The 27072-nt window shown below is 44.0% G+C and overlaps 10 protein-coding genes across 11 annotated transcripts in view; 8 read left to right on the top strand and 2 right to left on the bottom strand.

Moving 5' to 3' along the window:
* The window catches only part of LOC120451458, a 28025-nt gene extending 16814 nt beyond the window's left edge, over positions 1-11211 (bottom strand). Inside the window, exon 1 of the mRNA XM_039635140.1 lies at positions 11097-11211. The gene's annotated coding sequence lies outside the window, so the exon portion shown is untranslated. The remainder of the gene's footprint in view (positions 1-11096) is intronic.
* On the bottom strand, positions 882-26761 carry LOC120451462 (ubiquitin carboxyl-terminal hydrolase 12). 2 transcript variants are annotated; one of them, XM_039635145.1, is made up of 3 exons: positions 26736-26761; positions 11097-11211; positions 882-2556 (listed from the first exon to the last, which is right to left on the bottom strand). In XM_039635145.1, the coding sequence occupies exon 3, from the start codon at positions 2314-2316 to the stop codon at positions 1042-1044; it is 1275 nt and encodes a 424-aa protein (XP_039491079.1). In that variant the 5' UTR covers positions 2317-2556; positions 11097-11211; positions 26736-26761; the 3' UTR covers positions 882-1041. The 2 variants fall into 2 exon arrangements, with proteins under 2 accessions (XP_039491079.1, XP_039491078.1); XM_039635144.1 differs by lacking the exon at positions 26736-26761 and having other exon boundaries at positions 882-2560; positions 11097-11213.
* LOC120451464 lies at positions 5329-6362 on the top strand. The gene is made up of 3 exons (XM_039635149.2): positions 5329-5537; positions 5601-5795; positions 5864-6362. The coding sequence occupies exons 2-3, from the start codon at positions 5784-5786 to the stop codon at positions 6290-6292; spliced, it is 441 nt and encodes a 146-aa protein (XP_039491083.1). The 5' UTR covers positions 5329-5537; positions 5601-5783; the 3' UTR covers positions 6293-6362.
* Positions 7381-8011, top strand: LOC120451467. Its single transcript, XM_039635152.2, has 2 exons — positions 7381-7521; positions 7579-8011. The coding sequence occupies exons 1-2, from the start codon at positions 7510-7512 to the stop codon at positions 7924-7926; spliced, it is 360 nt and encodes a 119-aa protein (XP_039491086.1). The 5' UTR covers positions 7381-7509; the 3' UTR covers positions 7927-8011.
* On the top strand, positions 8037-8973 carry LOC120451463. Its single transcript, XM_039635148.1, has 2 exons — positions 8037-8175; positions 8238-8973. Exons 1-2 carry the CDS (start codon positions 8164-8166, stop codon positions 8907-8909), a joined length of 684 nt encoding a protein of 227 aa, XP_039491082.1. The 5' UTR covers positions 8037-8163; the 3' UTR covers positions 8910-8973.
* LOC120451465 lies at positions 9006-9732 on the top strand. The gene is made up of 2 exons (XM_039635150.2): positions 9006-9154; positions 9222-9732. The coding sequence occupies exons 1-2, from the start codon at positions 9143-9145 to the stop codon at positions 9612-9614; spliced, it is 405 nt and encodes a 134-aa protein (XP_039491084.1). The 5' UTR covers positions 9006-9142; the 3' UTR covers positions 9615-9732.
* LOC120451466 lies at positions 9792-10803 on the top strand. The gene is made up of 3 exons (XM_039635151.2): positions 9792-10207; positions 10271-10347; positions 10407-10803. Exons 1-3 carry the CDS (start codon positions 10190-10192, stop codon positions 10672-10674), a joined length of 363 nt encoding a protein of 120 aa, XP_039491085.1. The 5' UTR covers positions 9792-10189; the 3' UTR covers positions 10675-10803.
* On the top strand, positions 11608-13862 carry LOC120451461 (neprilysin-1). Its single transcript, XM_039635143.2, has one exon. It carries the CDS (start codon positions 11721-11723, stop codon positions 13779-13781), a length of 2061 nt encoding a protein of 686 aa, XP_039491077.1. The 5' UTR covers positions 11608-11720; the 3' UTR covers positions 13782-13862.
* Positions 14106-16379, top strand: LOC120451460 (neprilysin-4). Its single transcript, XM_039635142.2, has one exon. It carries the CDS (start codon positions 14142-14144, stop codon positions 16230-16232), a length of 2091 nt encoding a protein of 696 aa, XP_039491076.1. The 5' UTR covers positions 14106-14141; the 3' UTR covers positions 16233-16379.
* LOC120451459 (endothelin-converting enzyme homolog) lies at positions 16782-19058 on the top strand. The gene has a single exon (XM_039635141.1). It carries the CDS (start codon positions 16787-16789, stop codon positions 19010-19012), a length of 2226 nt encoding a protein of 741 aa, XP_039491075.1. The 5' UTR covers positions 16782-16786; the 3' UTR covers positions 19013-19058.
* Positions 26762-27072: the final 311 nt, after the last annotated feature.

Genomic DNA, 27072 nt, shown 5'->3' with positions numbered 1-27072 from the left:
ACATCTAGATTTTATAACATTATGACAACAGCGAGTAACACTTCTTGGTAAATGTATCTACTCATTGTTCTAGCCGCATTCCATTGCCTGCGATGTGTCACTTTCGTTCTAATCGGTTAAGTAACTCTTCTTAAAACTCTGGTTAATTTTACACTTGATTTATGCTGCAAACCCTTGGAATTTGCATACTCGTATTTCCCACTCCATCGAACTCCATTGCATTTGCCTCACGTGACTTGAACCCGCGATCAAGTCAAGTGACCAAAAAGTGGGCATTTACTGGCGATGTGTCACTCTAATGTGTCGTTCTAACCGGTTGAGTAACTCTTCTCAAAATCCTAGACAATTGTACACTTGATTTATGCTGCAAATCCTATAGTATTTGCATATTTCCCACACCATTGACCAATATTGCATATGGCTCACGTGCTTCTGACATGGCGACGTGACTAAGTGTTGCGACGATGCGGATCCGTCGACCCCGCGATCAAGTCAAGTGACCAAAAGGTGGGCAATTATTGGCGGCAAACCACCTGTCCACCTGTGTGACCGACCGACCGGTGGTGAGTTCCCTCGGTGGCTCGCGACCCTCCCAACGATTTGACGCGGGGATTTCTCATGAAATTCATCGGTCGCCGGTTACCTAAGCGATTAGCCAGCGTCGCGTCGAGTCGCGTAAGTTACCAAGTTAGCAAGTTATCAAGTTAGCAGCTTGGAGCCACAATAAAACCGCTTTGGCACGGGAAATCGCACATTTGTTTACGTGCGCACCGGCAAGCCCCCCAAGTTGATTATTGATTGAGTGTGGGTTGAGTGAACCGCCACAGAGATTCTGGCCATGACAGCCACCATCAACGTCAAGGCTCACTGACCTAGACCAATCGTTTGCTGTATTGATCATCTTTATTGATAGCTATTAGCTGTGTGGTATTATGATGCGTGGTTAGATAGTAAAAAGACATACATAATTTTGGGCATTGCTGCGCACAGGAGATTGGAAACTTTCAACTTAACTTCTAAGGGGCGACAGCGTAGTAGGGATTAGGTGCAGTCGCGCGACTGATAGAACAGTATGTAGCCCGTTTCCGAGGACTTGTGTATGTCCGAGGTCAGGCCGTAGAAGTCCTCGATGGTGGAAGCCTCGATTTTGTCCACCATATCATCGTCGAATAGCAGCCACAGTCCGTGGCTCTTCACAATCGATATATAATGGCCACGATTCGGTCCGGAACCGCAGTGGATGACCACAGCGGTCAGGTCGTAGAGTCGATCGGGATTCACGGCATCATCGGAGGTGTTGAAGAGTCGCAGTTCCAGTGGGAAGACAACGCGGTGCGAGACCTTGATGTGCCTGTTGAACTGCTCCATGTACTTGAAGCGCTTGAGATGCAGGGCCAGGATCATGGGCAACTTCTTCACCCGCATCCTCTTCTGCGCCTCCTGGTAGCTGCAGCAATTGTCGCACTTGAACTTGTTGTCCGAGCACAGGGTCTCCGTGTTGCTGAAGCACCGCAGGCAGTGCGTAATCGAGGTGTTCTGGTCCACGTCCACCTGGAGGTCAAAGAAATTCTCATCCTTGCTGCTCACCGTCTCGCAGTTAAGGCACCTCGTCTCCGACGTGAGTATGCCCTGAAAGATCTCGTGCACCCAGGTGGGCTCCGAGTTGGCCCCATTGCTTCCTGTCCCGTTTCCTGAGATTATGGGCGTTGTGGTGGCCGTAAGACTGCCACTGGCATCCAGTACACTTGTGGTGGCATTCAGTGATCCCGTCGAGTTGCTACTGTTCCCATTTGAGTTTGTCGTCGAATTGGAGTTGGAATTCGAGTTGGACGTGGAACTGGACTTGCTAGCTATGCTGCTGGCCATGGCACTTGTGCTTCCGCCTTGATTCGAGGCCTTTGGATTCCCATTGCTGGGTCCAGCATTCCGCTCGGCCAATATGATCTCGTTGATGTGATTGATCAGGAAATTGAGAAACTCATGGGCATCCTGCTGCATATAGTTATCGAACTCCTCCTTCTCCTTGCGCAGCCTGGTGATGAACTTCTTGGGCGCAATGGAGCCCACCTTCTTCTTCTGCGTGGCAATGCTGTAGAATAGATCCGCCAGACAGGAGAGCAGCGTCTCCTTGGGCCGCTTGTTCTTGGCCTTGTACTCGAGGACCTTCTCGCGAAATGGCTTGCAAAAGTAGAGGGCCTGCAGCACCGAGTTGCTGTAGCAGGTGTTCCCAAAGTTCACCAGCCCGAAGTAGTGCTCATTCGGCGGGAACAGATCGGAGCCAATCTCCCGCTCCAGCTGCGACACATTGGCACCCATGCCGGCACCAGGAGCTGCAGCGGCACACCGGTACAGAAATGACCACACCGTGGTTGCTTTGATTCAGTCGTCCTCGTCGTTCTTTGTCGTTCGTCTGGATCTCTTTTGGTCTTTTGGTTAGAGCATTTAAGTTCTGGCCTACTGTGTTTTGCTTGCAATACTTTATTATATTTTTTTTTTATTGTGGGGCAGAGGCGCGCACAAAACACTTTTTTTCTGTTTCAGTTTCTGTTTCAGTTTCTGTCTGAAAATAAATAATTTTGAAGAGGGGATACACGTGAGTTTGCTTCGCATAACACAAACAACAGAAATTAAAAATATTTTTAATATTTACTTTGCTTTCATTTTTAGTGTAGTACTTCGATTATCAGTTACGTTATCAGTTTGTAATAATTGAAATTTCGAATTTTGAATTTTGATTTTGATTTAGCGACACTAAAAACCAAGCAAATAATTGTAAAACTAAAATGCGTAAGAAAAGCAAATGAAGATCTTCAAAGATTCAACTCTTATATCCCCTCTCGAAAATTATTTGTAATCTTGGGTGTTTTGCATTATAAATAATTTTTCACACAATTTTTGTATTGGGAGTTCACTGAGGAAAAATTTTGAAATCAGAACATAACAAATTTGCCAGTTTAAACCAATTTAATTAACTTATTTTAGCATAAGATCTTAGATTATAACATTATTATATCATAAGTATTTTTTAAATATTTCGATTTTTGGAAAGAGTTGTACGTGTTCAGTTATATTTTGAAATATTAATTTATTGAGATTTTTCTAGAATTTTTCCTCAGCTTGTAACACACAGACACGCAGAACATTTTGCAAAATCAAGGATGTCCATGACCTTTAATAAAGAGCAAAAATCTAATGGTAAATATTCTTCATTCGCATTCATGGTCGCCATCGAACTTTCGTGCAAAATTTGAGCATGTCTGAATGAAGCCAAACTCACGATGATCGAGCATAATTTCTCATTAAACGAATAATGACTTGCTTGTCCAAAGTCCGAGTGTGAATCAAAATCGACAAATATGCAGAAAATTCTCATGTAATTCGAAACTAAACATATGCAAACACGGCTGTGAATCAGCACGAGCGAGCAGCTGGTTTTCGATTTCGTATCATCCAAGCCAGCTTACAGGCTGAATTGGATCGGCCGGCGGCGTCTACACTGCGAGATGACGGTAAGGGCTAAATATAGTGTCAATTTTATAGACCGTAATTGGAGAGTTCGGTGCTTTTTCTGTGAACTGAACTGCCCGCTCGATGGCAGTTGCTGAATGGGAAAATTCCGCATGCCACGCAACGCGACCGACCGGGCGACCGACCCGGCGAGTGGCGGTCGTGTGCCATGGGCGGCGGATGCACCCGCTCCACGCTCGCCGAGAATCGTATAAAAGCCGAGGCACTTGGCGCTGCAAACTTACAGTTACAATTACCAGACGGCAGAAGAAACATCAAACAACCAGTTAGTTAGCACAATAGCCAGACAACCAGACAAGTCAGGCCCCCTTAACATTGGATAAGCAAATCGCAGACGATTGTAGCATCTACAAGGGATTCCAGAGGATTACCACCACATCAGATACCCAAGCTATTGGAAAGGAGCATTTTACATTGTGCAAGGGATCAGCCGAGTTGGAGTATCTTCAAACATTCCTGTCCAGAAACCGCAATGCCGGCAACGGATTAACAACGGAACCCGTCAATAATCTATCAGCCAAAGTGCTGAAGATTTTAGCCTAAGTATTTGTTTAAGCCAATAATTTAATAAGCATCCCGACTGATTATCCTTAAGTGATTTAAACTGAAAATGTGCGGCAATACCTGTTAGAATTGTCAATAATTCCTATATACATAAGAGTATTTTAAACTATTACAGAGCATTCAAGTCTGTTGTTGGTTTATACACATTGTTTATCTTGCTATAATAAAAAATTTCAAGCTAAAATCCATTGTATGATTTTAATTGCATTACGTGAATTTATCGATTTTGCTCCAGTTTGGAGGGGATTTTTCAACCACTTTCAATAATTCTATCTTCGAGTCAATACAGCTGTGGATCCCGAGACTGCCTGGTTTTGTAATAGATTCTATGGCATAGTGCCATTTATCTGGTCCACTAACTATGGTAATCAAGTATGAGTTCCTTGGAATTACCTTGATACATCAATTTATTGATTAGACGAGGGACGTGCGACTTGGTTTCGTATTTAAATTGACACACTTGTATTGAATACGGTTAAAGTTTGAGAATACTGGCTAGGGAGTTCCTGCTAAAACTAATGATCGAAACGGGTTAAATAACTTTGAAACGCAGTTAGAGAAAGTCCCACATGAACCCTCAGGAAATTTATCAATTAACTTTGGGTTATACAAGATAATACCTCAGTGTAACTGCAATAACCACTAGAATATTGCTTTTACTGAGAAATGATCTAACGACATGTATTACAGTAACTTAAAACGCAATAAAAGACAGATCCTTTCGTGACAAATAAATGGTTGGTTTTTTTGATCATTAATGGGATCCGTGTATTAAAAACAATTTATTAAAGTTAACCAAAACGTGTGTATTACTATCGTTCTATCCTGAAGTGAATACTACAGCTTTCTTATATAGGTGATTTATCCGAAGAATATTGCAATTAAAATGTTATTGAAATAACCAAACCCATTAATTAATTTTTACACCGGAATCTGACTAAGTAATACCATTTACATAATGTTATTGTAAAAAAAAGTGGAAACTAAGGTATTCTATTGCGATTATACATGGGAGTCCCACTATTTTGGGGTATAGAAAACTGTAATAGGTAGTCTTTCAATTGCATCAATAGTGTGTGGAGTCAAAGAAATGATATATGTATATACATTCTAATCGATTCGTTTGTGGGTAAACCCATAAACGAAATTGTGATGCCCGTTGAAAGAGTATAAAAAACGTGCTTTGTTTGTTTACATTCAGAACAGGCTTTAGCCAATACAAGTAACTAGTAGACATAGTACCACTAGTCATAGTAAAACTAATGAGTCATGAAGTGTGCCATTCGAGGGCGGCTATTACCAAGAAGTGATGTTTGTCGCACTTCTCGTTGCAATCAATTACATCGGTTGGTAGATTATCTTTATCAAATTTATTCAAAATTCCCTGCGAATGAATCAGCTTTAAGAACTGAACTACTGTAATAGGCCAGAAAGTCGTAGTCGTCGTGAGAAAATATCATTCACAGCTATAAATATAGAACAAATTATAGATGCTTGGTCTAAAATAGATTTTCCCAATTCAAAAAACGCCCATACAAAAGTGCTGGACGCTAGCCCCACTATAAAAAGTGTACGATATGCGAACAATCTGATCTGTCTACCTGGGTAATTTTATGCATTACTAACGACCAGCGCCACGTCGATATAAAACTGTCTGCCAAGTGGAATTTCATAACAGAAGAGAACTGAACATGCGAGCGATTGTAAGTACTCAAGTCGTTTAACCCCTTTAATCCTAGATAACACACGTAATAATGTCTTTTGCTTTCAGTTTATATTGTGCACACTCCTTGTATGCCTGGTTGTATTATTGCGATTAAGTTGGGGCGGCGGCAGTTCGGATTCCCAGGACGTGACCAGCTCAAATCGCAAGTTTGTATCGCACAAGGACTTATATTCTTCATATGACTGGTCCAAAGATGTCATCAAGAACGGTGAAAAGGATAACGATTTGAATGCCATTACTGGACAAGATATTTTGAAGTCAAAAGCGAGACTTCAAAAGCTTCTGACTATTCTGAGGCGAGAACCGCCAAAGGATAACTACTCTAAAGATTTACCAGTTGAAGTTGATGCCACCAGTGATCCATCTAATGCAGAATATACAACCATCTTATGTAATCCAGTTATTGACGAAAACTGCGAACCCGAGTCTATTGGACCAAGACTAAGCGCAACTCTACTTAAGATCCTTGCATAAATTCTACATAAATCGAAAGCAAATCAAACAAATTATTTTATATATAATTATTATTAATCGACTAGTACCTTTAGATCTACACAATAATTATATTTCTTATAATACTTCGTAACATTTTAATACACATATTAAACAAATCGCATTGACTTGATTTTACTATTCGTGATTAGCTGCACATTCTATTATCTGATCAAATGCTTTCACACGCTATCCATAATTAATCAACAGTATCGTATTTGATAGCTTAAGTCGAATCTATATAAACTGAACTTCATTCAGATTGAGCCTCAGTATCAACATAAAAATGCTACCGATTGTAAGTGCAACAGTGTGTAGTTAAAAGTTAAGAAATCCCATATAAAGATGATCAATCTATTCGTTTTAGAAATTATTTCTGTTCCTTGTGATTTTAATCATCCATAACACGTGTGGCCTTACAACCAAGCAATCGGTTTTATTTAAGGATTCGAATACCAAGGATTCAACGACTGACGCAACAATTTATAATCAAAACCATACACACCTGTTTCATATAAATCTCAGTATACCCGTACTAAAAACACTCGGTTAAAAAAAAGTCTTAGGTTTAAAGTTTTATCTGAAAATTGTATCGAGTTTATAATTGGATACCTAAACAGGAAGTGTTTGAACTATTATGTAGCATTACTTTTAATGTAACACCAATTGGATCTAAACATTTACGTATTGGTAAAAACGTGAAAATTAATTCGATTGAAAGTGTCGCGCTCAGATCTATATTAAAAACATTATTAAAGCAATATCTATTAACTTTTTGCTGCTAATATAGATAGAGCTGCATATAACTTCAATGGAAATGTCACCTGGAAACAAAAAAAGAGCATCTATGCACAGAAAACAAAACAAGAGCATCTATGGACAAAAAAGTACAAAGTACAAAGATTTCGAAATCTATAAAATATAAACGTGGGAAACAAAAGGAAACAGACCAATCATCTCCTAATATCAAAAGAGCAGAAGGATTAATAAAAACTGAATATAAATCCAAAGAATTCTAGTTTTTATTTTTTTTATAAAATGTAATAACATTTTCCAATACATATTCTATGTATGTGCTGTAATCTATGCAGTAATCTAAACCAGTTTTTAATAATAATCTAAAGGGGAAACTTATTAGCATTAAAAATTCAATATAAAAGCCAGTGCCATGCGGTTCAAGTTTTAGTATCCAATCGAAAATGCAGCTGCGGGTAGGTTTCCAAGTAACTCGGATTGTGAAAAAGTGTTAATAAATGTATTCCATATAGATTATATTATTGCTCCTGGTCTGTGTGGCTGTTGCAAGTTCACTAAACCCAAGTCAACTGGCATCAAAAAATGTAAAAAAGGATGCGTCGTCGTCCAAGGAGGAGAAACCGAGTTTAAAACCCTGTAAACCCATCGATCCTTCGAGTTCAGAGCCAAAAGGACTAGGCATTACTCCCAAAGGCGGAACAGTTACCCCGGAATCAAGTACAACTTCTGGCAAAGACGTAAAGTTAGTTGATAAAAGTCTGGATGATTGCGAACCCATTCCTGAGGGTATTGGATCTCGGTTGAACGCGAGAACTTTGCAAACACTGGTTACAAAAACTAACATGAAAGGGGATAGTTGAGTAAAGCATAAAATTCATTATATAACATTTATATAAACTTCCTTCAATAATAAATTAATGCAAAGAAAATCGTTAATGATACCAAGAAAAATTCTAAGTTGATTGATTAAAGCAAAACGGATTTAATAATTTAAACTCGTTTTCATTCAATTCCTATCTAAATGGGAAACTCACTAACTGGGAATTCGATATAAAAACAGACTGCTAGCGAGATCGAGCTTCAGTATCCGATCGAATATGCAACTAAGTGTAAGTAGCCAATTAAACCGGATTGCATTAATAAATAGCGCTAATGACTTCAACTACTATAGATCACATTTGCGCTGCTTGGCTGGATCGCTGTTGTAAATGCTAGTGGTGGTCTAAGCCAACTCTTCCTAACGCCCTCAAATAGACCATCTTCCAATGATAACTATGAGCCGCCTTCGTCTAAGCAGCCAATATCGACAATTAAACAGTGCAATCCCATTGAAACTACGAGTTTAGAGCCAAATGAATGTACCAATTCTCTTGGAGTGGCCAGTACCAGAAATACTGTACCCCTGCCAACTCTGGCTCCCAGCTCCTCTTTAAGTTCCACGGAAATCAACACTAATATTGATAAAATACCCGATAAAAATGAGAGAGTGGTCGTACCTCTACCAACACTTAAGCCCACTTCCACTTTAGGCCCAATTCAAGTTGGCAGTGAAGATGACCGAAGGAAAGTACTTCATGGCGGTATTAGGGGATTAATTCCTTTGGCCCCAAAGGCAGTGGGAATACTTAAAGAAAGGTTAAATGATATTGTACCCAATACAATTCCAATTAAAAAACTTGTAGCACTACCAACTCTGAAGCCAACTTCCACATTAACAACAACCGAAGTCCTCTTGGAAACGAAAGACCAAACTGAGGATGATTGCGAAACTCTCCCCGATGGTATTGGATCACGATTAGATGCCAAAACACTTAAATCGTTAGTTAAAACTCAATTGGGATAAATGAGAAGAACAATTCGAGATTTATAAGTTACAAAATATTAAATAAATTCTTTATAGATACCAAGAAAAATTCTGTCCTGACTCTATTAAACGTCACTCGCCATGTGTCATAACACTGAACCCGTTTTCATTTGCTATATATCTGAATGGGTAATTTTATGAATTACTAACTAACAAGGGGTTCAATATAAAACGAGCTGTCGCCGTCATATAGTTTCAGTATCACATCAAAAATGCAACAGAGTGTTAGTATCCATTCGAACCGGATTTCATAACGTTACAATAACTACCAATACCCTTCACATATTCTAGATTCTAGTCCTTCTACTTGGCTGTGTGGCATTTGCCAATGCGTTTGGCATCAGCCTGCCGTTTTTAAACCCATCAACGGACTCTGTCGAGCCTCCAGCAAATTCCAAATTATGCACACCCATGGAGGATGCACCTTCGGAAAGGGTTCACTCCCTGATCTCGCCAACTGATCAACCAAGTAGCACGCCGATTGAACCTGTAGTCGTTAATGGCAGGCCAGTGGTACCCCTACCCACACTGGCACCGATTTCAACTTCAACTGCAACTCAGATTAGCAGAGGAACATATGGGGGACATGTGCCTAATGTTCCGGTGGAGTGCCAACCCACTCCTTTGGATATCGGAACTCGATTGAGTACGCAGCTCCTGAAAATACTCACAGTCTTGGGCTAAGAGGATACCTTTAGTATTACTGATTTGAAAATTGTTTGCAAAGGATCTTGATTTTTTAAAATTTAAGGAATTTAACAATTAATCAACAACATAATAAATCTGACGATCTAAGAACTCATTTATTTGGGAAATTTCTTTTTGACACAAGATTTTCCAGGGCTTTTCCACAAAGCCCCGCTGACACAGTCACATTCAGACCCCCCAAACACTAGAAGCTCCAATAGAGGCAATTACTGTCAATCAGCATTGCTGGGGGCAATTATTAAATCCAGTCAATAGACACAGGTCCAATAGCAATGGAGGAAACCCGTTTTGGGGCGTTTGCCGACAGCACATCAGAGAAATCAGAAAAATATTAGCAAAATCTGAAATATCATAAATATCTCTCTCTATATCTGTCCGAAGAATAAATGGTGCGAATCGCCAGGTCGAAAACTCTCAGTTGCAATGTTACGGACCGGTTTTACTAGTTCCGTAGTGTAGATTGCAACTACTGCAAGAATACAAAACAAATAAATATCGTCATCTCATCTGGGATTCCGTTCATTCAGTGCCACAAAGCAGCTTAAATTAGAATGATCAGAGTTACTACGGTGAGTCAAAGTCCTCTAAATACGAAATGCGGTGAAAGAATAAGTATTTTAAAATGTTTTCAGTGCCTGTTGGTGTTTGTATTCTTTGTCTTTTATATCGATCAAAACTATGCCTCCACAAAAGTGCTTTACGAATTTCAGTGAGTATTTAATTGACATCCATTTCGATTTTCCTATTATAAGATTTTCTATTTTCCAGCATTAGGGAAGCCAACCAACAGCGAGATGAGAAGGGGGAGATCAAGGATTCGTCCGAGGAATCTGGCGAGGAACCCGAACTGATCATCACCGGCAAACGAACCTCGTCGTACGTTTTTCCCATCAAGGATAACAACTATGTGTATGTGGAAACGGCCACCTATGTGGCGGATAACAATGGTTATCATGTCAAGTACAACATCTCCTTGGATGCCGTCGAACTTGACCGTCGTCTCAGCGGACAAGCACTTAAGACCACCGCTGGTTAGGCGGACACATCGAGTATTAACCTAGTGACTAAGTCGTAGTTGTTGCAAATACTACATTATTTATTCGAACTAGAAAGTGACAAGTTCTCAAAGCGCCATTGCAAATAATAAACGGAACTTTGAAAGCGAGTTTGTTTGCAAACATTAAATGGAACCCAAACGGATGACAGTGCAGTAAGTTATGGCACTTTAACTTGGCTTTGTTCCAAAAATGCCACTTTGGCATTATGATTTACAAGTGCAGAATACTTAAACTTATACTATGATATACGACTTACAGATGCGTTCAATTTGTTTTAAAGTGTTAGTAACAACACTGAAGATACATAGAAATTTGTAAAGAATGAATCCAAATAACCCAGGAAATTGCACAATTAACATGGCCGCAGCTGTGTGCGTTTATAAGAAAGTAAATTCCTTACCGTGTGTGAAGTTTCCTTGATGGCCGTTGTCTGGTGATGATTGCTAGCTGGCAATTTCTAGTCAATTTCCGTGGTTAAAATGTATTTAGAAATCTAGCTTGAGGAAAATTTCAATCTGCAATTAGAGGAAGAAGATGGGGGGGAGCAAAAATTAGTAACTGCACGGCAAGACTCTGTGAGCACAAACAACTTTTAATTATACGCTACAGGATGATGATGAGTCGGCCCCAACCTTGGGCCCGGAAAAGCCATTAGCTCATTAACTATATATGTATATATATATACATATAAGACTTGGAGCTCGGAGTGCGGCTACCTTGAGCGTCAAGTGCGAATACAGCCCACAGAACGCGATTATCAGAGGCGAGAGTGGGAGAATAGTAGGAAAATGAGCACTCAAATTAGAATTTAAGAATATTAGGTCAGTGGCGTAATTGAGAGAAGGAGGCTGAGCAAATTCACTGCAACGGTTAATGGAACTAATTAACCAATCAAGCGGCGGTGGTGGTGACGATAAGCCTCGCTTCAAGTCAAAAATCGACGCATCTCTCGATTCCCGCTCAGTTTCGTTTCGGCAATCATTCGAATCACACGGAAAAAGTAGTAACCATCTTGCCGTAGATAATGGCCTGCCAACCGCTTGGACTCCTGCTGGGAGCCATCCTGCTTTCCATATGCGCCATCGATGCTTCAGTGCCTCATCCTTTGGCCGCCAACTATTCGATCGACATCCTGCGACTGGCCAAGGCGGCTCACATCAAGGCGTATATGGGCGATGAGAAGGAGCAGGCTTGCAATAGTTTCTACAACTATGCCTGCGCCAATTGGCCGCGTTTGCATCCCGCTCGAAAGCTGAAGACACGGACCAACTACCTGGAGGAGCTCCAGGAGCTGTATATCCGGAAGAGCGCCGATATGCTCAAGAGCGCGACAAGGGGAGCTGAGAACAGTGCCGATCGTCAGTTGAAGTACTTCTATGGCTCATGCCGCCTTCAGACAAATGACACGCGATCCGCCTTGAATACGCTGCAAAATGTGACGGATTTCCGAGGCGGTTGGCCAGAGATTCGTGTTGCCTCGTGGTATCAGTACGAGTACGATTGGCTGCAGGTGGTGGCCAATCTGAAGCGCAAGTTGGGCGTGGACATCTTCATAGGACTGGAGGTGATACTCGACTACAAGGAGGAGAATATGCATCGCTTGAAGATCGGTGCGCCCCAGTTTCCCATGTCACGGCGTCACTACGTCCATCCCCACTACGATGGCACTCGGGAGCTGTACGAACGTGCAATCGAAGATAAGCTTAAAGTGTATTTCCCGGAACAATCGGCGCACTGGAGGCAGCAGGTGGCCAGCCAAGTCGTCCAAATCGAGCAGCAACTGGCCAAGGGATTGCCCCACAATCCTGCGCTCACCTTGGCGCAAACCACTCGCCAAAGGACCGCCGCTGAGATGAAGGCTGCCTATGGTAGCTATGTGGATGTGACGCGGTATTTGCAGTTGATATTCAACGAAAACCTGTACATGGATGTGTATGAGACACCCGAGGATTATATGTCCAATCTGGTGGATGTGATAAGGGAAACACCCAAGCTGCAGCTGGCCAACTATACCATGTGGAAGGCATTGGAAGCATTGGATACCGCACGAGTGCCACCATCCCAGAGAGCTGATATATGGTGTGTCCAGCTGGCGCAGCAATACTTCCCCCATCAGCTGGAGAGTCTGTTCCATCGCAACTACAACCACATGCAGATGATCAATGAGTTGCAATCGACGTGGTCGGATATTAAGCGAGTCTTTCGCGAGGATCTGCAGGCCTCGGAGCGTTTGCTCTGGCTAACATTGGAGACCAGACAGAAGGCCATCACCAAGCTGGAGGCTTTGAAGCTGCACTTCCGGACCCACGACGACAACAAGTTGATTCGCCAGATGCACGGACTTAATCTGCACATGGATCACTTTTACCCGAACTTGGTGAGCGTTCTCCAGTGGAAGACACAACGCGGTCTGGCCAAGTTGATGGCCGAACCGGTGACCGAAGATGAAGTGTACAAGCTGCCGCACTACGAGATCCAGAAGAATCGCATCCAGGTGCCGATCACATTCCTGCAGGCAAGATTCTTCTGGGATCCCGCCTATCCCAATGCCTTAAAGTACGCCACCTTGGGTGTGCTCCTTGCTCGCCAAATGCTTCACGGATTCGATGGCGTGGGCAGGCGTTACGATGCCTATGGTTATCAGAACAACTGGTGGGATCACACATCGGAGAGTTCGTACTCCCGGCGCACCCAGTGTTTCCAGGAGCAGTACGCCATCTTTGTGGAGTACAAGGGTAAGCCAGTGCAGGACAAGGATCTGTTGCGTAGAATTGTAGCCGATAATGGTGCCCTGGACATCGCCTATCGCGCCTACCAACAATGGCTGAAGAATGCGGCCGAAACACCGGTTATATATCAAAGGGAACGTCTGCCACTCCTCGATCATGACCACAATCAGATCTTCTATCTGGGCTATGCTCAGCTGTACTGCACCGACTATCCGGAAACTGTGGAGCGGTTCGATGAGCTTCCCGAGCAGCTGCGGGTTAACACGGCGCTTTCCAATTCCCAACAGTTCACCAATGCCTTCGGTTGCTCCAGGGAGGATAAGCTGAACGCTCGCTTTAAGTGCACGCTCTACTAAGAGGAGCATTATCCATCCATATCCCTAATATGTATCTATTATACGAAGTTACGAAATAAAAGCATTTGTTGCACCTGTCAAGCGTTTGATTGTGTTTTCAATCACCGAACCTTAAACGTTTCCTATAATGTACTTTAAAGAGCACCCAAGTTTGAGATGACTCAAATAATTCCTGCATTACAGAAGCGCTTACAACATTCCAATCAGTTTCTGGAAGCGAATCTCTTTCTCTGCCCGCTTCACTCTCTTGATGTCCGATAACCCCAACTGACCCTTGGTCATATCAACTCGGACGCTCGGCTGCTGGAATGCGATTTCGAGTGGCGGAGGCAGTCGATAGCTTCACCGAGCTCCGGCAGCATGTCGGACCCGTGTCGGACGACAGTATTTTTATGGCTGCTCTGGCTGCCACACCTCCAGCTCAATGCCTTGGCTTCTGGCGAGGATCTACCGCCGCCTTTCCAGCGGATCTACCAATCGGAACAGACGGTGCGACGTTCAAAGGCTCATGAAATGGGCAGTCATGTGAACAAAAGCATCGATCCCTGTGTGGATTTCTACGCCTATGCCTGCGGCAACTGGAAGTCAGCACTAACGCCACAGGAGCAACTGCAGCAGCAAACGGATCGGGAGCTTCTGCTGCTCGTGGAGGAGGCGGTGAGGAGAGAGGATAGCGTCATAGTGCGACAGGCCAGGGAGCTATTCAAGTCCTGCGTAGCGGCACAGGCTCATCAGGGTCAGCAGCAGCAGCAGTTCCTCAGCGAGTTCATCAGCCAGAATGGAGGATTTCCCGCTGTTCCCGGTTCCCAATGGGCAGTGCATCACCACGATTACAATTGGCTTAGCGTGCTCGGTGGTCTAAGGCTCCGCTATGGTATGGACATTCTGATTGGACTCCGTGTGGGTTATAACTATGGCAATGTAAATGAGAACAGCTTGTATTTGAGCGAACCCAGCACATTGATTCCAGCCGAGCTGTGCACCCGGAATCGCTCGGATATTCGGGACTCCATTTACGAACCCCTCGAGCAGCGAGTGGCAGCCGAACTAAAGTCTTGGCTGGCATTGGGCCATGAGGAAGCCGCTCGTCTGGCTGCCGACATCCTCAGTTTCGAGCACGAACTATGTGGCGGTATGAAAGGTGGATCCTTTGAATCCTGGGATGCGGAAGAGCAGCTCTACCTGGCCAACTACACCCGCAAAACGTTGCGTGAGTTCTCGAATTCGTTTGAACTAGATTTGGAAGCATATGTGAGGGCCAGTTTTGGCCAGGATATCTACAAACCCGTTTACATGGCAGCACCGGAATATTTTCGCCAACTTAAGCGCACTGTGGGTGCGCACAACATAAGTCTAGTGGCAAACTATATCATGTACCGTGCGGTGTCTGCTCTGAATTTTCCTCTAGACGATCGCCCACAGTTGAGGAAACGGGCGTGCTTGGAACGCACCAAAGAACTACTGCCCACGGCATTGGGTGAATTATATGCCCGCCAGTTTGGAGCTGAGGATAGCAGAGTGCATTTGGACAACCTATATGATACACTAAAGACGGCTCTGAGGCAAAGTTTGGGTGCGGAATGGTTGGTGGAGGGCAGCCAGCGGGTGGGTCAGGAAAAGCTAAGGAACCTAAAGCTGCAGCTGCCCACTTACGAGCGTCCTGTGATCCTCAAACTGCAGCTGGAACGCGGCAATTATTGGCAAAATCTTCGCCAGCTCTTGGGCGTGGTTCAGTCCCAAAGAAACAATCGCCTCTTTGAGGAGTTTGTGCCCGTTCCCGGCGATCCCGTGGAGGCCTATGAGGCCAGGGTGCGACTGAGACCAGTTCAGCGACGTTTGGACATGGGATTGGCACTGCTGCAGCCACCAGCCTACGATCCTCACTATGGCCATGCCATCCGCTACGCCACATTGGGCATGAAGCTGGCGCAACAGTTGGTGATGGCTTTCGATGATCCACATTGGTCGGTGGGTTTGCTCGAACGGGATAATTGGGATGGTCAAACAGCCTGGCAGTATCACATTCGCAGCAATTGCTTTGCCCGCCAGGTGGACAATTATTTGAGGCCAAATGCAAGTGCTACCACGCAACTGATCACGGACAGTGCAGCCATCAATGTCGCCTTTCGGGCGTATCTAAACTGGCTGGGTTTCCAGGAGCCGAACAACGACTTTACCAAGCTGGCCAAGGAAACGCTGCCAGATCTTAACTACTCAAACACGGCTCTCTTCTTCCTAGCCTATGCCCAGCAGCATTGCAGTCTGGAAGAGTTTCGTGCCAGGGACGATCAAGGAACTCCAGATGGATATCTCTACAGTGCGCGACAGAATCACACCTGGACGCGCCTGCTCGTAAACGGACCTTTGCGAAACTCAGCGGAGTTTGCGAGTGAATTTCGGTGCCCCATTGGATCACCCATGAATCCTGCAACCAAGTGCATCATATACTAGCAATAATTGGGTTTAAAACTACTCTAAAATATACTGCATTTCACTTATTGAATAAATAGTAGCATTTGTGTTGATGGGAAAAATTGGCTTTTAGGAAAACTAGCTTCTAACAACTAACGTTGAATAAACTGCATATCTAAACAATAATTGTTGTCTGCTTAGAATAATCTGCATTTATAAATTGTTTTGATTTACTGATGCTGGCAGTCTATACGACACATCGGAAATGCTTCCCTGTCTGGGAGAAATTGTAAACCATCTCGGGCCAATGGATTACAACATTTGCTAGCTTGATAGCAGGAGAACCTTGTCACCAAGCGAATGGTGTTGTTTTGCTGTCAATGCCAAGTTCTCGGTTGTCGAGGCCGAGTTTGTTTACTTCTCTCGCGGATCCCAGAGAGATCCCAGTGCCTCAATGGGTGCGATAACCCCCAGGGACTGAGAGCAAACTTGACCCAGTTCTCCCAGGTTCAAGCCCAGCCAGGAGAAGCTTCCGATTCGCGTATTATCAAGCCTCCACACCACAACAGTTCAGTCGATTTTTCAACGCCAAGATGAGAGCTACCAAAAGCGCTTGGTTGGGCTATCTGCTCGATGTGCTGATCCTCTTTGAAATCCAACTTTGCGATGTGACTGAAGGCCGACAGAACCATATGAATCGCATGCAGATGAGTGGAAACTTCCCAGACTCACGTGAGGAGCAACTGGTGCGCCAAAAAATAGCCACAGATGTACAAAAGTATATGAACCTGAGCGTCGATCCCTGTACGGATTTCTTCGAGTACGCCTGCGGTCAGTGGGGCCGCTATCACAAGCGCCAGCTTCGTCCGGATGAGTTGTCCACCGCCCAGCAACTGATGGAGTCAAAAATCTCGGAGCAATTGCAACAGCTCCTCACACAGCCACTGCCACCGCAACATCATCCCAACGGATATAGTGGACCCAGCATGACGAATGTACGAAAAGTGCGAGCTTTCTACGAATCCTGCGTCGCAGTGGAGGCGAATGCCGGTGAGAGACGTCGTTTCCTCATGAAGATTCTCAAGGATAATGGAGGATTACGCAACGTTCCCAACTCCAACTGGCAGCACAATCGTCAGTGGGTACAAACACTGGGTGAACTGAGAAGGAACTACGGATTGGACATACTTCTGGGTCTGGAAGTTGATCTCAATCTGCAGACCATGAAGGGGAATAGCATCTACTTTGGTGAGCCCAAGCTGACCATCATTCCGGCGGAGCACTGCAATGCGTTGGCCACGCGAGGAGCACAAGTGCGAGATGAGGTCTACGAGCAGGTGCAGCAGCAGGTGACGGAAAACTTTCGCGATTGGTTTGGCATGGACACCGGCGAGGCTGCTAGATTCGCCGGAGATATTATCCGTTTCGAGTTTGAGCTGTGCAAACAAATGGGAGAGCAGGATATTCAGAAGCCAGAGGAGGAGTTGCCACCCGCCATACAGGCCCAAATGTACGGTGCACGTCCGCGAACTGGTCAAGAGCGTCTACGGCGCCAGAAAGTGGGAATGACCCTGACCGAGCTCACCAGCGAGATGGGCAATCACTTGGACTTCAAAATGTTTATTGAGGTCATCCTAGAGAGTCAGTACCCATCCCAGGTCTATCTCCGTTCTCCGGAATACGTGAAACATGTGGTGAGGACTGTTAAGGCCAATAACCGCATCACCGTTGGTGGCTACATCATATACGTGGCCCTGAACGAACTCAATCAGCCGCCGGAGGAAGCACCTTCACAACGTGCCCGCCAATGCGTCCAGGTGACGCAACGTCTGTTTCCGCAAGTTTTGGGTGAGATGTTCCAGCGCCATGTACAGCGCGATAATGCGAAACATGATCTGGACGCCGTATTCAGCGATGTGATCAAGGCGCTCGAGGAGCAGTTCCACGTGGAATGGATGGACGAGAACGATCGGAGGGCGGCCAGAGCCAGACTGTCTCAGTATCGAGTCTCCCTGCCGGATTACCAGAGTTTGGACCTCGCCGATTTGCAGTTCCAGAAGTCGGAAGACTACTGGCGCCGTTTGGAGATCGCACTAAAGTATCGTTCCCATCAGCAATTCGAAGGCCTCAGGGGCAACGACTTTGGCCAGGATACAGACGGTCTGGATGCATTCGAGGTGCGAGCTGCTTTATCGCCACGCCAGCAAACGATCCTGGTTGGTTGGGGTCTGCTGCAGGCTCCCTACTACAATTACTACTATCCCAAGTCACTGAAGTATGCGTTATTGGGCCAGCGATTGGCCAGTGCATTGGTGCAGGCTTTCGATGACGAGGGTTGGAACCATCATCCACAGGCGACGTCCCAGTGGAATGAGCTGACCATGTCTGGATACCGAAATGCCAGCGAGTGCCAGCGGTCTCAGTACAGCAGTTACTTGTACAATGAACCCGGCGAGTTTCGCAATGCCACCAGGCTAAGAGAGATTATAGCCGATGGCAGCGGTCTCAACTTGGCCTTCAATGCCTACTTGGCTTGGCTGGAGCAGCAGGATCACAAGCTACGACCACTGCTGGCGAAGGAAACGCTGCCGGAGTTGAATTTCACCAACACCCAGCTGTTCTTCATATACTTTGCACAAACGCGCTGCTGGGCAAAGGACAACCAGGAGGCCATCCTGGACTCGATGCCTCTGATGCAGCACACACCGGAGAGATGGGATGTCAATGGACCGCTCAGCAATTCCGCGGAATTTGGACGGGAGTTCGGCTGTGCCCTGGGCACACCGATGAATAGTGGAGACAAGTGTTTGGTTTACTGATGATGACGAGGCGGAAATAAAATACTTGGAAAGTAAGTCAAGAGAGTGGAGTTTCTGATTGAAGTGTGGTCAGTAGGATGCCAGTTTTTTTGTTTTGTAGGCGGATATATACAAACTTATAGAAGCTCGCATTTACTGAAAAAACAGATATCTTTAAAAAGGTAATACGCAAGGCCCCTCCAGTTCTCGCTGTCTCACAGTTTTTGTGTCAATCGAAGCTCTTGAAGGCACTGGGCTGGGTTTTAAGCACTCGAGCACGCAGCGCTCCATTCAAAGCGATTCCGTAAGAGATATGGGCACTCGTTAGTACCCATCCATCGGATGTGGGCAGATGCCTCGACCTTGAACCGCCTGTCAATCGATTGCCCATGGCCATATGAGGCACACGCATTTCCGCTCAGATTAATGTTAAGCTTACCTGCAATGACACAAGAATTGAGAAGCATTATTAACAATATTCATCAGAGGTTGGGCAAATTGAACAGAAACAATATACAATATAAGCGGAATAATGAGACACTTTTAAGTGAAGTAATCATTGTTCTGGCGACATTGGCTGAACCTTTTGATTGAGCTTAATTTTCTGATTCACCTTTGCTGATCTCAATTGTAAATACAGTTAAATTGTATGCAATTTTTCGACATAGGAAAGCTCATTGAATTCGTGTTCCATTCTATATATGTATATTAGAATATATAGCGACCCATTGCAGTCAAGCATCGCAGTGGCTCCAAATGGAGCGGAAGTGCACCATGGCCAGTGCATAATATTCTGTAAGCTCTTGGAGCGTATCATCAATTACAGCTATGCAAAATGCAAAAATGGCATATAATTTTTCGTCTCAATGCGTCATGGGAGACAACAAGACTATGGCTATTAATTATAATGGTGGAAGTTTTGTAATCGCTTTGAAAGACATGCGAAAAAATGAGAAAACCAAAAACCTAATAAAATGAGCCCGCAAAGTAATTTTCAATTTACATTCGTAGGAAAGAGATGCCATGGTCTTGGGTATATCATTACTGGCACCACAAAAAACAAATGGGAAAAATGTTCGCACAACGGCCATAAAGTGACGCGGAATACCAGCCAAATGACTGCCCTCTCTGCAGCCCCCAAAAACCCCAACTCCGATTCCCATCGGGCACCTTTAAGTATCTTGCTTCCCCCACAATTATCTGACTTTGGCGAGACAAGAGCCATCACATCGGCGTCTTCGGCTCCGTTTGTTGCCAGCTAATCAGCGAAAAGAGAAAGAAATGCAAGATACGGAAGCTTTGGGAAAAGCCAATAACAATAATTAACAGATAATCCATAAAAAGTAACGATGCAAAAGGGGCTTTTCATATGGTAATCAAAAGATTGGGTTATTCAACTGTCATTCGGTCATTTAGGTTCACTGAGTTTTCTGGGCCTTAAGAATCTTAAACTCCAACGCACTTAAGCGGATTTCATACAAAAAGGTGCGGTTTCCCTTGGATCCTTTCCGGTTTCTAGGTATTTTTGGAAAGCAAACTAATGAAGCGTTATCTACGGACACAATGGTGTAGATTGTGCATAGCTTATGCAACATAATTCAACGCTATCAACGCAGGCAAAGTCTCTTAAGGCCCATAAATTTGACAACGCAACCGAAACTTAAATGAAAATGTGAGAAAAATACCCAAAAAACTGCAGCGAACAACAAACGAAATCGGCTGGCGAGTCCATTTGATTAATCAACTTAACAAAGTCCCCAATAAATCAGACGCAAGTATTTAAACAAGACAGACGCTAGGCAAATGACCCAGTTTCCTGCCCCCCATCCATCTATCCACCCATCCATCCATCTATCTATCCATTGGACTGTCTGCCCGTGGGTCTTCGGTTCGAGTGGCATTACCAATCTATGCCAAGTGACTCCAAAAAAGCTGGCGGACTCCAAAGACGCCGGACTACTGATTCCCCCGGGCAAGTCAGCCTGTGTTCCCCTTTTCTTTTTTTTAAATGTTTGCGGAGCGATTCAATATTTCATTCACACATGTTTAACCCAAATACGAAAATGTCTTTGCATTAGTTGCATAAAAACAAACACTAAGTGGTTCTACACATGTCGAGCGGCATTCCAACAAATTGATCTTGAATGTGGCCAAGAGAACACAGAAACAGATCAATGAAAATGGCCAGCAGGTGTGCCTGCGATGGGGAAATTCTTGTCGAATAAATGAAAACTCTGTGCAGGCAGTAAGAGTGATGATATCCAAACAACACTTGACGGCGTGGACTGGTTTTCTGATATCTTAACCACCATACTTAACTCATAGACAACAGACAGGTAAAGGGAAACACTCTCGTACATCCAAACAACATACGAGTATATCCTATGGAATCTGGGTGCAAACACTTTTGTAATTTAAAACTGTTTACGTTATATGCCCAAGACAGCAGCAGTCGCATCTCGTGGAGAAACGAGAGCGAAGCTTGGGGAAACTCTCATATCTCAGATATCTTTGCATATACTCGTATTGCTTCAGAGTTATTATTATATCTCTGCGGCAACTTCGCATGTGGGCGACGCCTCTGGGGGTTGTCATATATGGCCTCCATTTATTCACAGTGCATATGTACGGGTTATAAATACTTTACATGCGACTTTGGCAAGCCATAAGTAATGAAATTTATTTCGCAGTCAATTGAATTCTTGCTCACAGCGGGTATCTTGGAGCCTAGGTGCGCCCATATTCGGATTTGTCCAAAACAATTTGTCATTATTCTAAGGCATTATGACAAGTGAATATGTGAATAAGTGAATATATGTCAGGCATATTGCTCATTAGTTCGGAATCTTGTATATAAGAGGTTCTTGTGTTCCACGTTTAGATAATAGTACCAGGAGATAATAATTCTCATAATTTCATGCACTGTCTTATCAATCTGCTCTCACAAATATGACAAATACTGTAGAACTTAAAGTCCAATGTAGTACTATTGTCCAGAAAAACCAGATCTGAATCACAATTCGTATAGAGTGGGTAATTTGAGTTATGGTAGCTCGGTTGACTTATACATATAATATGAGATTGGCACAGAAAGTTTTTTCCAGTGCGCCAAGCAATCTGACTGCTACTGAAACTCAATAAATACTGCATACGTGGTTAATTAACGTGAGCCATCGGACTGCAATCTTTGGGGGTGTTCCAGGGGCACTGAAAACCAATAAATAAGGGCCAAATGGGTTCGCCTGGCTGAAAGTTTTCCGGCTCAGAGGGTGGCCAATATTCATATCGCGTCCACCGCATGGAACAACCCTCTTCCGCCAGCTGGCAGATATGGCCACGACATGGCCCCTTGGATTCCAAGCTACATCTTGCGGAGAGTGAGTGGGCCAGTGACTCAGTGGCGATTCATTTTGGTGCGGAATCAATTGCACACAGCACGCCAAAGAAAAGTATCTGCGGCTAAAGGTAGCGTGTCAAGGAAACGGGGCTGGAACACTAACACCCACCACCCACCACCCTCCTTCAACGCCCACCGCCCACCGTCCCCTTTCCCCCCTTGACAATCAGCTGAGAGGCGGAAAGAGAGCAGCGCTCACCTCTCTCCAGAAAATCGATTTTCCAAAACAAATGCAAACTTGTGGCTGCCTTGGCTGCTAAAATTTGCCAAATAAAAACGCATTTACCTGTGGCAAACGTGAATCTCAGTCAATCCAAGCAGGAATATCCATTGTAGAAGCACATAGAGTGACTGTATCCATTATATAGTATATACTGTGGCTTTGTTTCAGCGATAAGGCGCAAACAATTGATAATTAAGTAATGCACGAAACAAAACACAAAGCTGAGCACTTCGGCGAGAACAGTGATTCAATTTGATTGAACAAAATATTCACTTGCAGCTCAATGGCTCCATATAATAACTATTTCGAAATGCACTCTATATACGCACTGCTGAAAATGGGAAATGGAAAACTCAAGCCCGGAGAGAGCTGGCCTTTGAGTGGGTGTGGTGAGTTTTCCCCCAAGGCGCTCACTTATCGATTTCGTAATTAGTCGCGTGAATATGAAAAGCAAAACAATTGCCAAATCATAACCGCGTTATGTTTATATATATTGTTTCACGCACTTGAATATAGAACTGTCCATATATGTATTTGCCACCAAATTCGATTCCGCAGTGGGATACACACACACGATAAGGCGATTTCCGACCCAACCACGAACCACGAGCCACTCAGCCACCGAGCAAAGTGAGCAAAGTGAGCAGGCACAGTCGACCGTCGATGTGTGGCGCTGCTTTGTAACTCATTTGGGCGCTCGGCTCGGCTCGCCGCTCACTCCGCCTGCTGCTATGCTGGCGCTGCTTGCTGCTCGCTGCTTGCTGCTTGCTACTTGCTGCGCAGCATAAAGCAGCGGCGGTGGCAGAGGCAGCGGCAGAGGCAGAGGCATCTACCCCCGAGCCAAATGCACACAGTGGGCCAACTCTTCCAGTCACGAAGGGCTAGCCATGCCAATGGCCCAATTTTAGTTTAATTCTGTACAAAAATTACAATATTTGGAGGAACTTATTCAATTACACCAAATATTCATACACAGATGTTCAAAATTACAATATTTGGAGGAAGTTATTAAATTATACCAAATATTCATACACGGATGTTCAAAATTACAATATTAGGAGCAAGTTATTCAATTATACCAAATATTCATACATGGATGTTTAAAACAACGGCTAAAATTAAATAATTATAAGCCCATATAGCTACAATTTCAAAATGGAATAACTATTTATGTATATTCAACATAATGGAGTAAGAGGAAAATGACTAGAATTTATAAAATAATTTAGTTTCTCATAATATTAGTCAGTGGAACTTGCTTAAATGCACTAGCTACATTGCTCATACATTCATCTTATATCTCTCTTGCTGTTACAAAGTACTTTTCTTGAGATCCACATACAGTGTTTTTACTTTGCTTACATAGTTATTTAATTTGATTTATAGTTATTGTTTAGTGTGCGCATTTTTCCATTTCCAAGCGGCACAACAAACAATCCACCCATTGATAGGGTATTGAAGTCAAAAACAGGGTATTCAGAGAGCGATATTCAGCGCGAGGCGGAGAGCCCGACCGAGCACAGGCAGAAAACTGGAGCAGCCTGCTCGTGCTGATAGCCAGCAGACTGCTCCAGCTCCGTGACACAGAGCCCATGACCAGATCCGGCGCATTAGCTGCACATATGAATGTGGCGCCGTGGTGTGCGTGCTGATAAGAGGGACGGAGTATCGAATCGTGCGGCCGCCGATCAATAAACCAAAAAGTAAACAGTAAACAAAGCCAAACTGTCGATCGGTCACGCATGCGCCCGAAAAACCCACTAAAATACCACAAATCGCATTTGGCCCACTATTGGCCATTGACCAATTGGTTAACTGGTTTCTCTCGTGCGGGAGAAGTTAAGTGTTCCAAGACGATCCGCATTCTATGCAGATTAGAGTCAAGCGATTTTCCAGCTGCGAGCGCAGGAAACCCGTTCCGTTCCGTTCCGTTCCGAGGTTAATGACACAAAACAAACAGCGTATACGTAGATACATTATTATATTATTAATGCAGTTGCAGTATCGGCCATTAGCTAACAATCCCCCACAGATGAGCTAATGATGTACGAGCGGTCAGTCAGCAGGCACGCAATATAATCGCACCACAAAAATTATCTACGGACCGCCAGTTCCGAAAGATCAAAGAATTCCAAAGAAGCTGACACAGCTGGACATGCGATGCGCAGCGAAATGGATATAGTTTCAGTCTCCGGCAGAAGAAAGTGTGTGGAATTGAATTAACAAGACGGTAACAATTTCCAAACAAAGCAGCATTAGATCTGGAAAGTGTAGCGACTTTAAAAAGCTCTTAAAATCCATCTCTAATTTCAAATAGAGCTATAAACGTGCCAAACATATATATTCGTACTGAATCCTGGAGTTTCAAGGAGCAGGTCAAAATAGCAGCCCAATTGGACGACTAGCCCAACCCTGAAGATAACAAAATTCAACACACCTCGCGGCGTTCGAGTTGCCGCTCTGGAAAAGCGATTTTCCAATGCGCAGGCGCACTCTTCGGCCAGGAAATTATGGAAAAATGTGAGAGGGAGGAGTTTGGGAGCGAGAGCAGAGCATAAATGAAAATGTGTTACAACCAATTGGCTGGCATAAAGGTAAGGAATCTGCATAAACTGCCTATGCCACGTTTATGATGAATCATCTGGTTGGGTTAGGCATGCCACATTTCATGTGAAATGCAAGTGGGAGTGGAAATGGTATTGGTAGTGGGAGTTGGTGGAAATGGGTGGTTCCTGGACGGGGGTTGAAGGCAATTGCCTGGCCAAAGGAGTACATAATTGATGTATGGGCCGGACTGCCAGACAGCGTGACTGCGGCTAATGGCAGCTGTTTGAGCTGACCACCGACCATTTGGCAGACGTTCTTCGTTCTACTGGAAGCAGTCTTCGATTATTATCTATAATCAACACAAGAAGTTACGACAAAAGTCGTTTCAACTTCCGGCATTACACAAACGAGTAAGGTTGCCCAAAATGGAAATCAATCGAGTCATTAGAAGGCGAGGGTCTTCTACACGCTACTGAAATGCAAATGATTTGGAAGTTTTTCTACCAAGAACCATTGATGGGAAACGATAGTCGCATCGATACGTTTGAATGCGCAGCGATTTATGTGTGACTTCGGTTCCAAAAGCTTGATTATGATCACATATATTTCCATAAACAAAGCGAAGCTTTAGTCAGCGACAAGCTCGAATTACTGAGTTTGTTTCTTTTCGTTCGTTTTCAGTATTTCGATATATGAGGTTCCAAACGAGTTTAACGAAAAGACCACAAAGATATCCAAGTTATTTCTTTGTCACTGCAAGGCACAGATACAACTTCCGTAATTTCACTTTAAGATTAAGATGTCATACTTTTCTTCCAAGCTACTTCCACTATTGTTAAGAAAAGTGGAATATTTTGAAATGCTAGTTTCTATGACATTCTTTTCTGGACATACTTCTATCCATACTTTACAATAAGAAACCATTGAAATGGTTTATGTACCATAGAAAGAGGAAGTGGGCTTGCGCTCCAGAACTCCAGTGTTGCACCTCGCTCGTGGCCAGCGATAATTATCAAGTTAATAACTCAACACTAATTAGTCAGGTGCTTTGCTGGGCGGGCGGGCGCAAGGGGGCGGGGCAATGCGACCCTAGGTCGCGGACCAAAAGCAAAAAGCCATTATAGCGCCGTCGAATGTGAAAACGAAAGCGATATGGCGATTTTTCGGCGGGCAGGAAAATCGGCCGCTGGATGGGAAACGAAACGAAAATCAAAGTCGAAAGACGAGGGACGAGAGACGAAAAGCCCAGGTGGAATGCGGTGGAATGGGAAACTGGAGCTCTCGAAAGCAATCCAAATGCCAGGTAAATTAAATCGCAGCATCAGCGGCGGTAGCAAATCAACTTAATGACGATGGCTGGCAACTTTTCCGACAGTTTTTTCTTTTTTTCATCTATTTTTTCTTTGTATTTTATCTGGCGATCGGTTCGTGAGGTGAAATGAATTTAAGTTGCCTTTTTTTCCTAACAGCCACAATAAAGGGGCTAAAAAATCGATGAGTGCTCAATTAACTGTTATTCGTAGTACGCCCACACTCACACACGCACAAACACAAATAAATAACAGTACATGTATTACCTTTTTCAGTTGAACTTTTGGTGGCTTTTTGGCAATAGTCTCAACAAAACAACATCGTTTTTGCAATTGGGCCACTCCCACTGCGATTTTTTCGTTGCCAATATTACAATCCGAGCTTTAGTTATATGGCCACCACTGTTAAATACAATTTACTTTTTGCAGTTATGTCAACTTCTCTCTTTCAGCGCGGCGTCCTTTGTTGTTGTTGTTCCTGTGTTGTTGTCGTTGCAAAATTGTTCGTGTAAATTATGTACAATGGTGGTTGTTTCTGGTTTGCAGGTGGTCTAAAACACTCGCGTTCGTTGGGTTTACGTGGTTTCGATTGCACTGGGTGCCG

Source organism: Drosophila santomea, chromosome 3R (assembly GCF_016746245.2).
Source record: "Drosophila santomea strain STO CAGO 1482 chromosome 3R, Prin_Dsan_1.1, whole genome shotgun sequence".
NCBI classification, from domain to species: Eukaryota; Metazoa; Arthropoda; class Insecta; order Diptera; family Drosophilidae; genus Drosophila; species Drosophila santomea.
This window is presented reverse-complemented; position numbering and strand designations above follow the sequence as displayed.

Bases quoted from the DNA above. Each gene is read 5' to 3' on its own strand.
- LOC120451462 (XM_039635145.1), bottom strand. From the start codon at position 2,316: ATGGGTGCCAATGTGTCGCAGCTGGAGCGGGAGATTGGCTCCGATCTG.
- LOC120451461 (XM_039635143.2), top strand. From the start codon at position 11,721: ATGGCCTGCCAACCGCTTGGACTCCTGCTGGGAGCCATCCTGCTTTCC.
- LOC120451460 (XM_039635142.2), top strand. From the start codon at position 14,142: ATGTCGGACCCGTGTCGGACGACAGTATTTTTATGGCTGCTCTGGCTG.
- LOC120451466 (XM_039635151.2), top strand. The intron at 10,348-10,406 runs GTGAGTATTTAA...TCTATTTTCCAG, and splicing joins AAAGTGCTTTACGAATTTCA to CATTAGGGAAGCCAACCAAC.
- LOC120451459 (XM_039635141.1), top strand. From the start codon at position 16,787: ATGAGAGCTACCAAAAGCGCTTGGTTGGGCTATCTGCTCGATGTGCTG.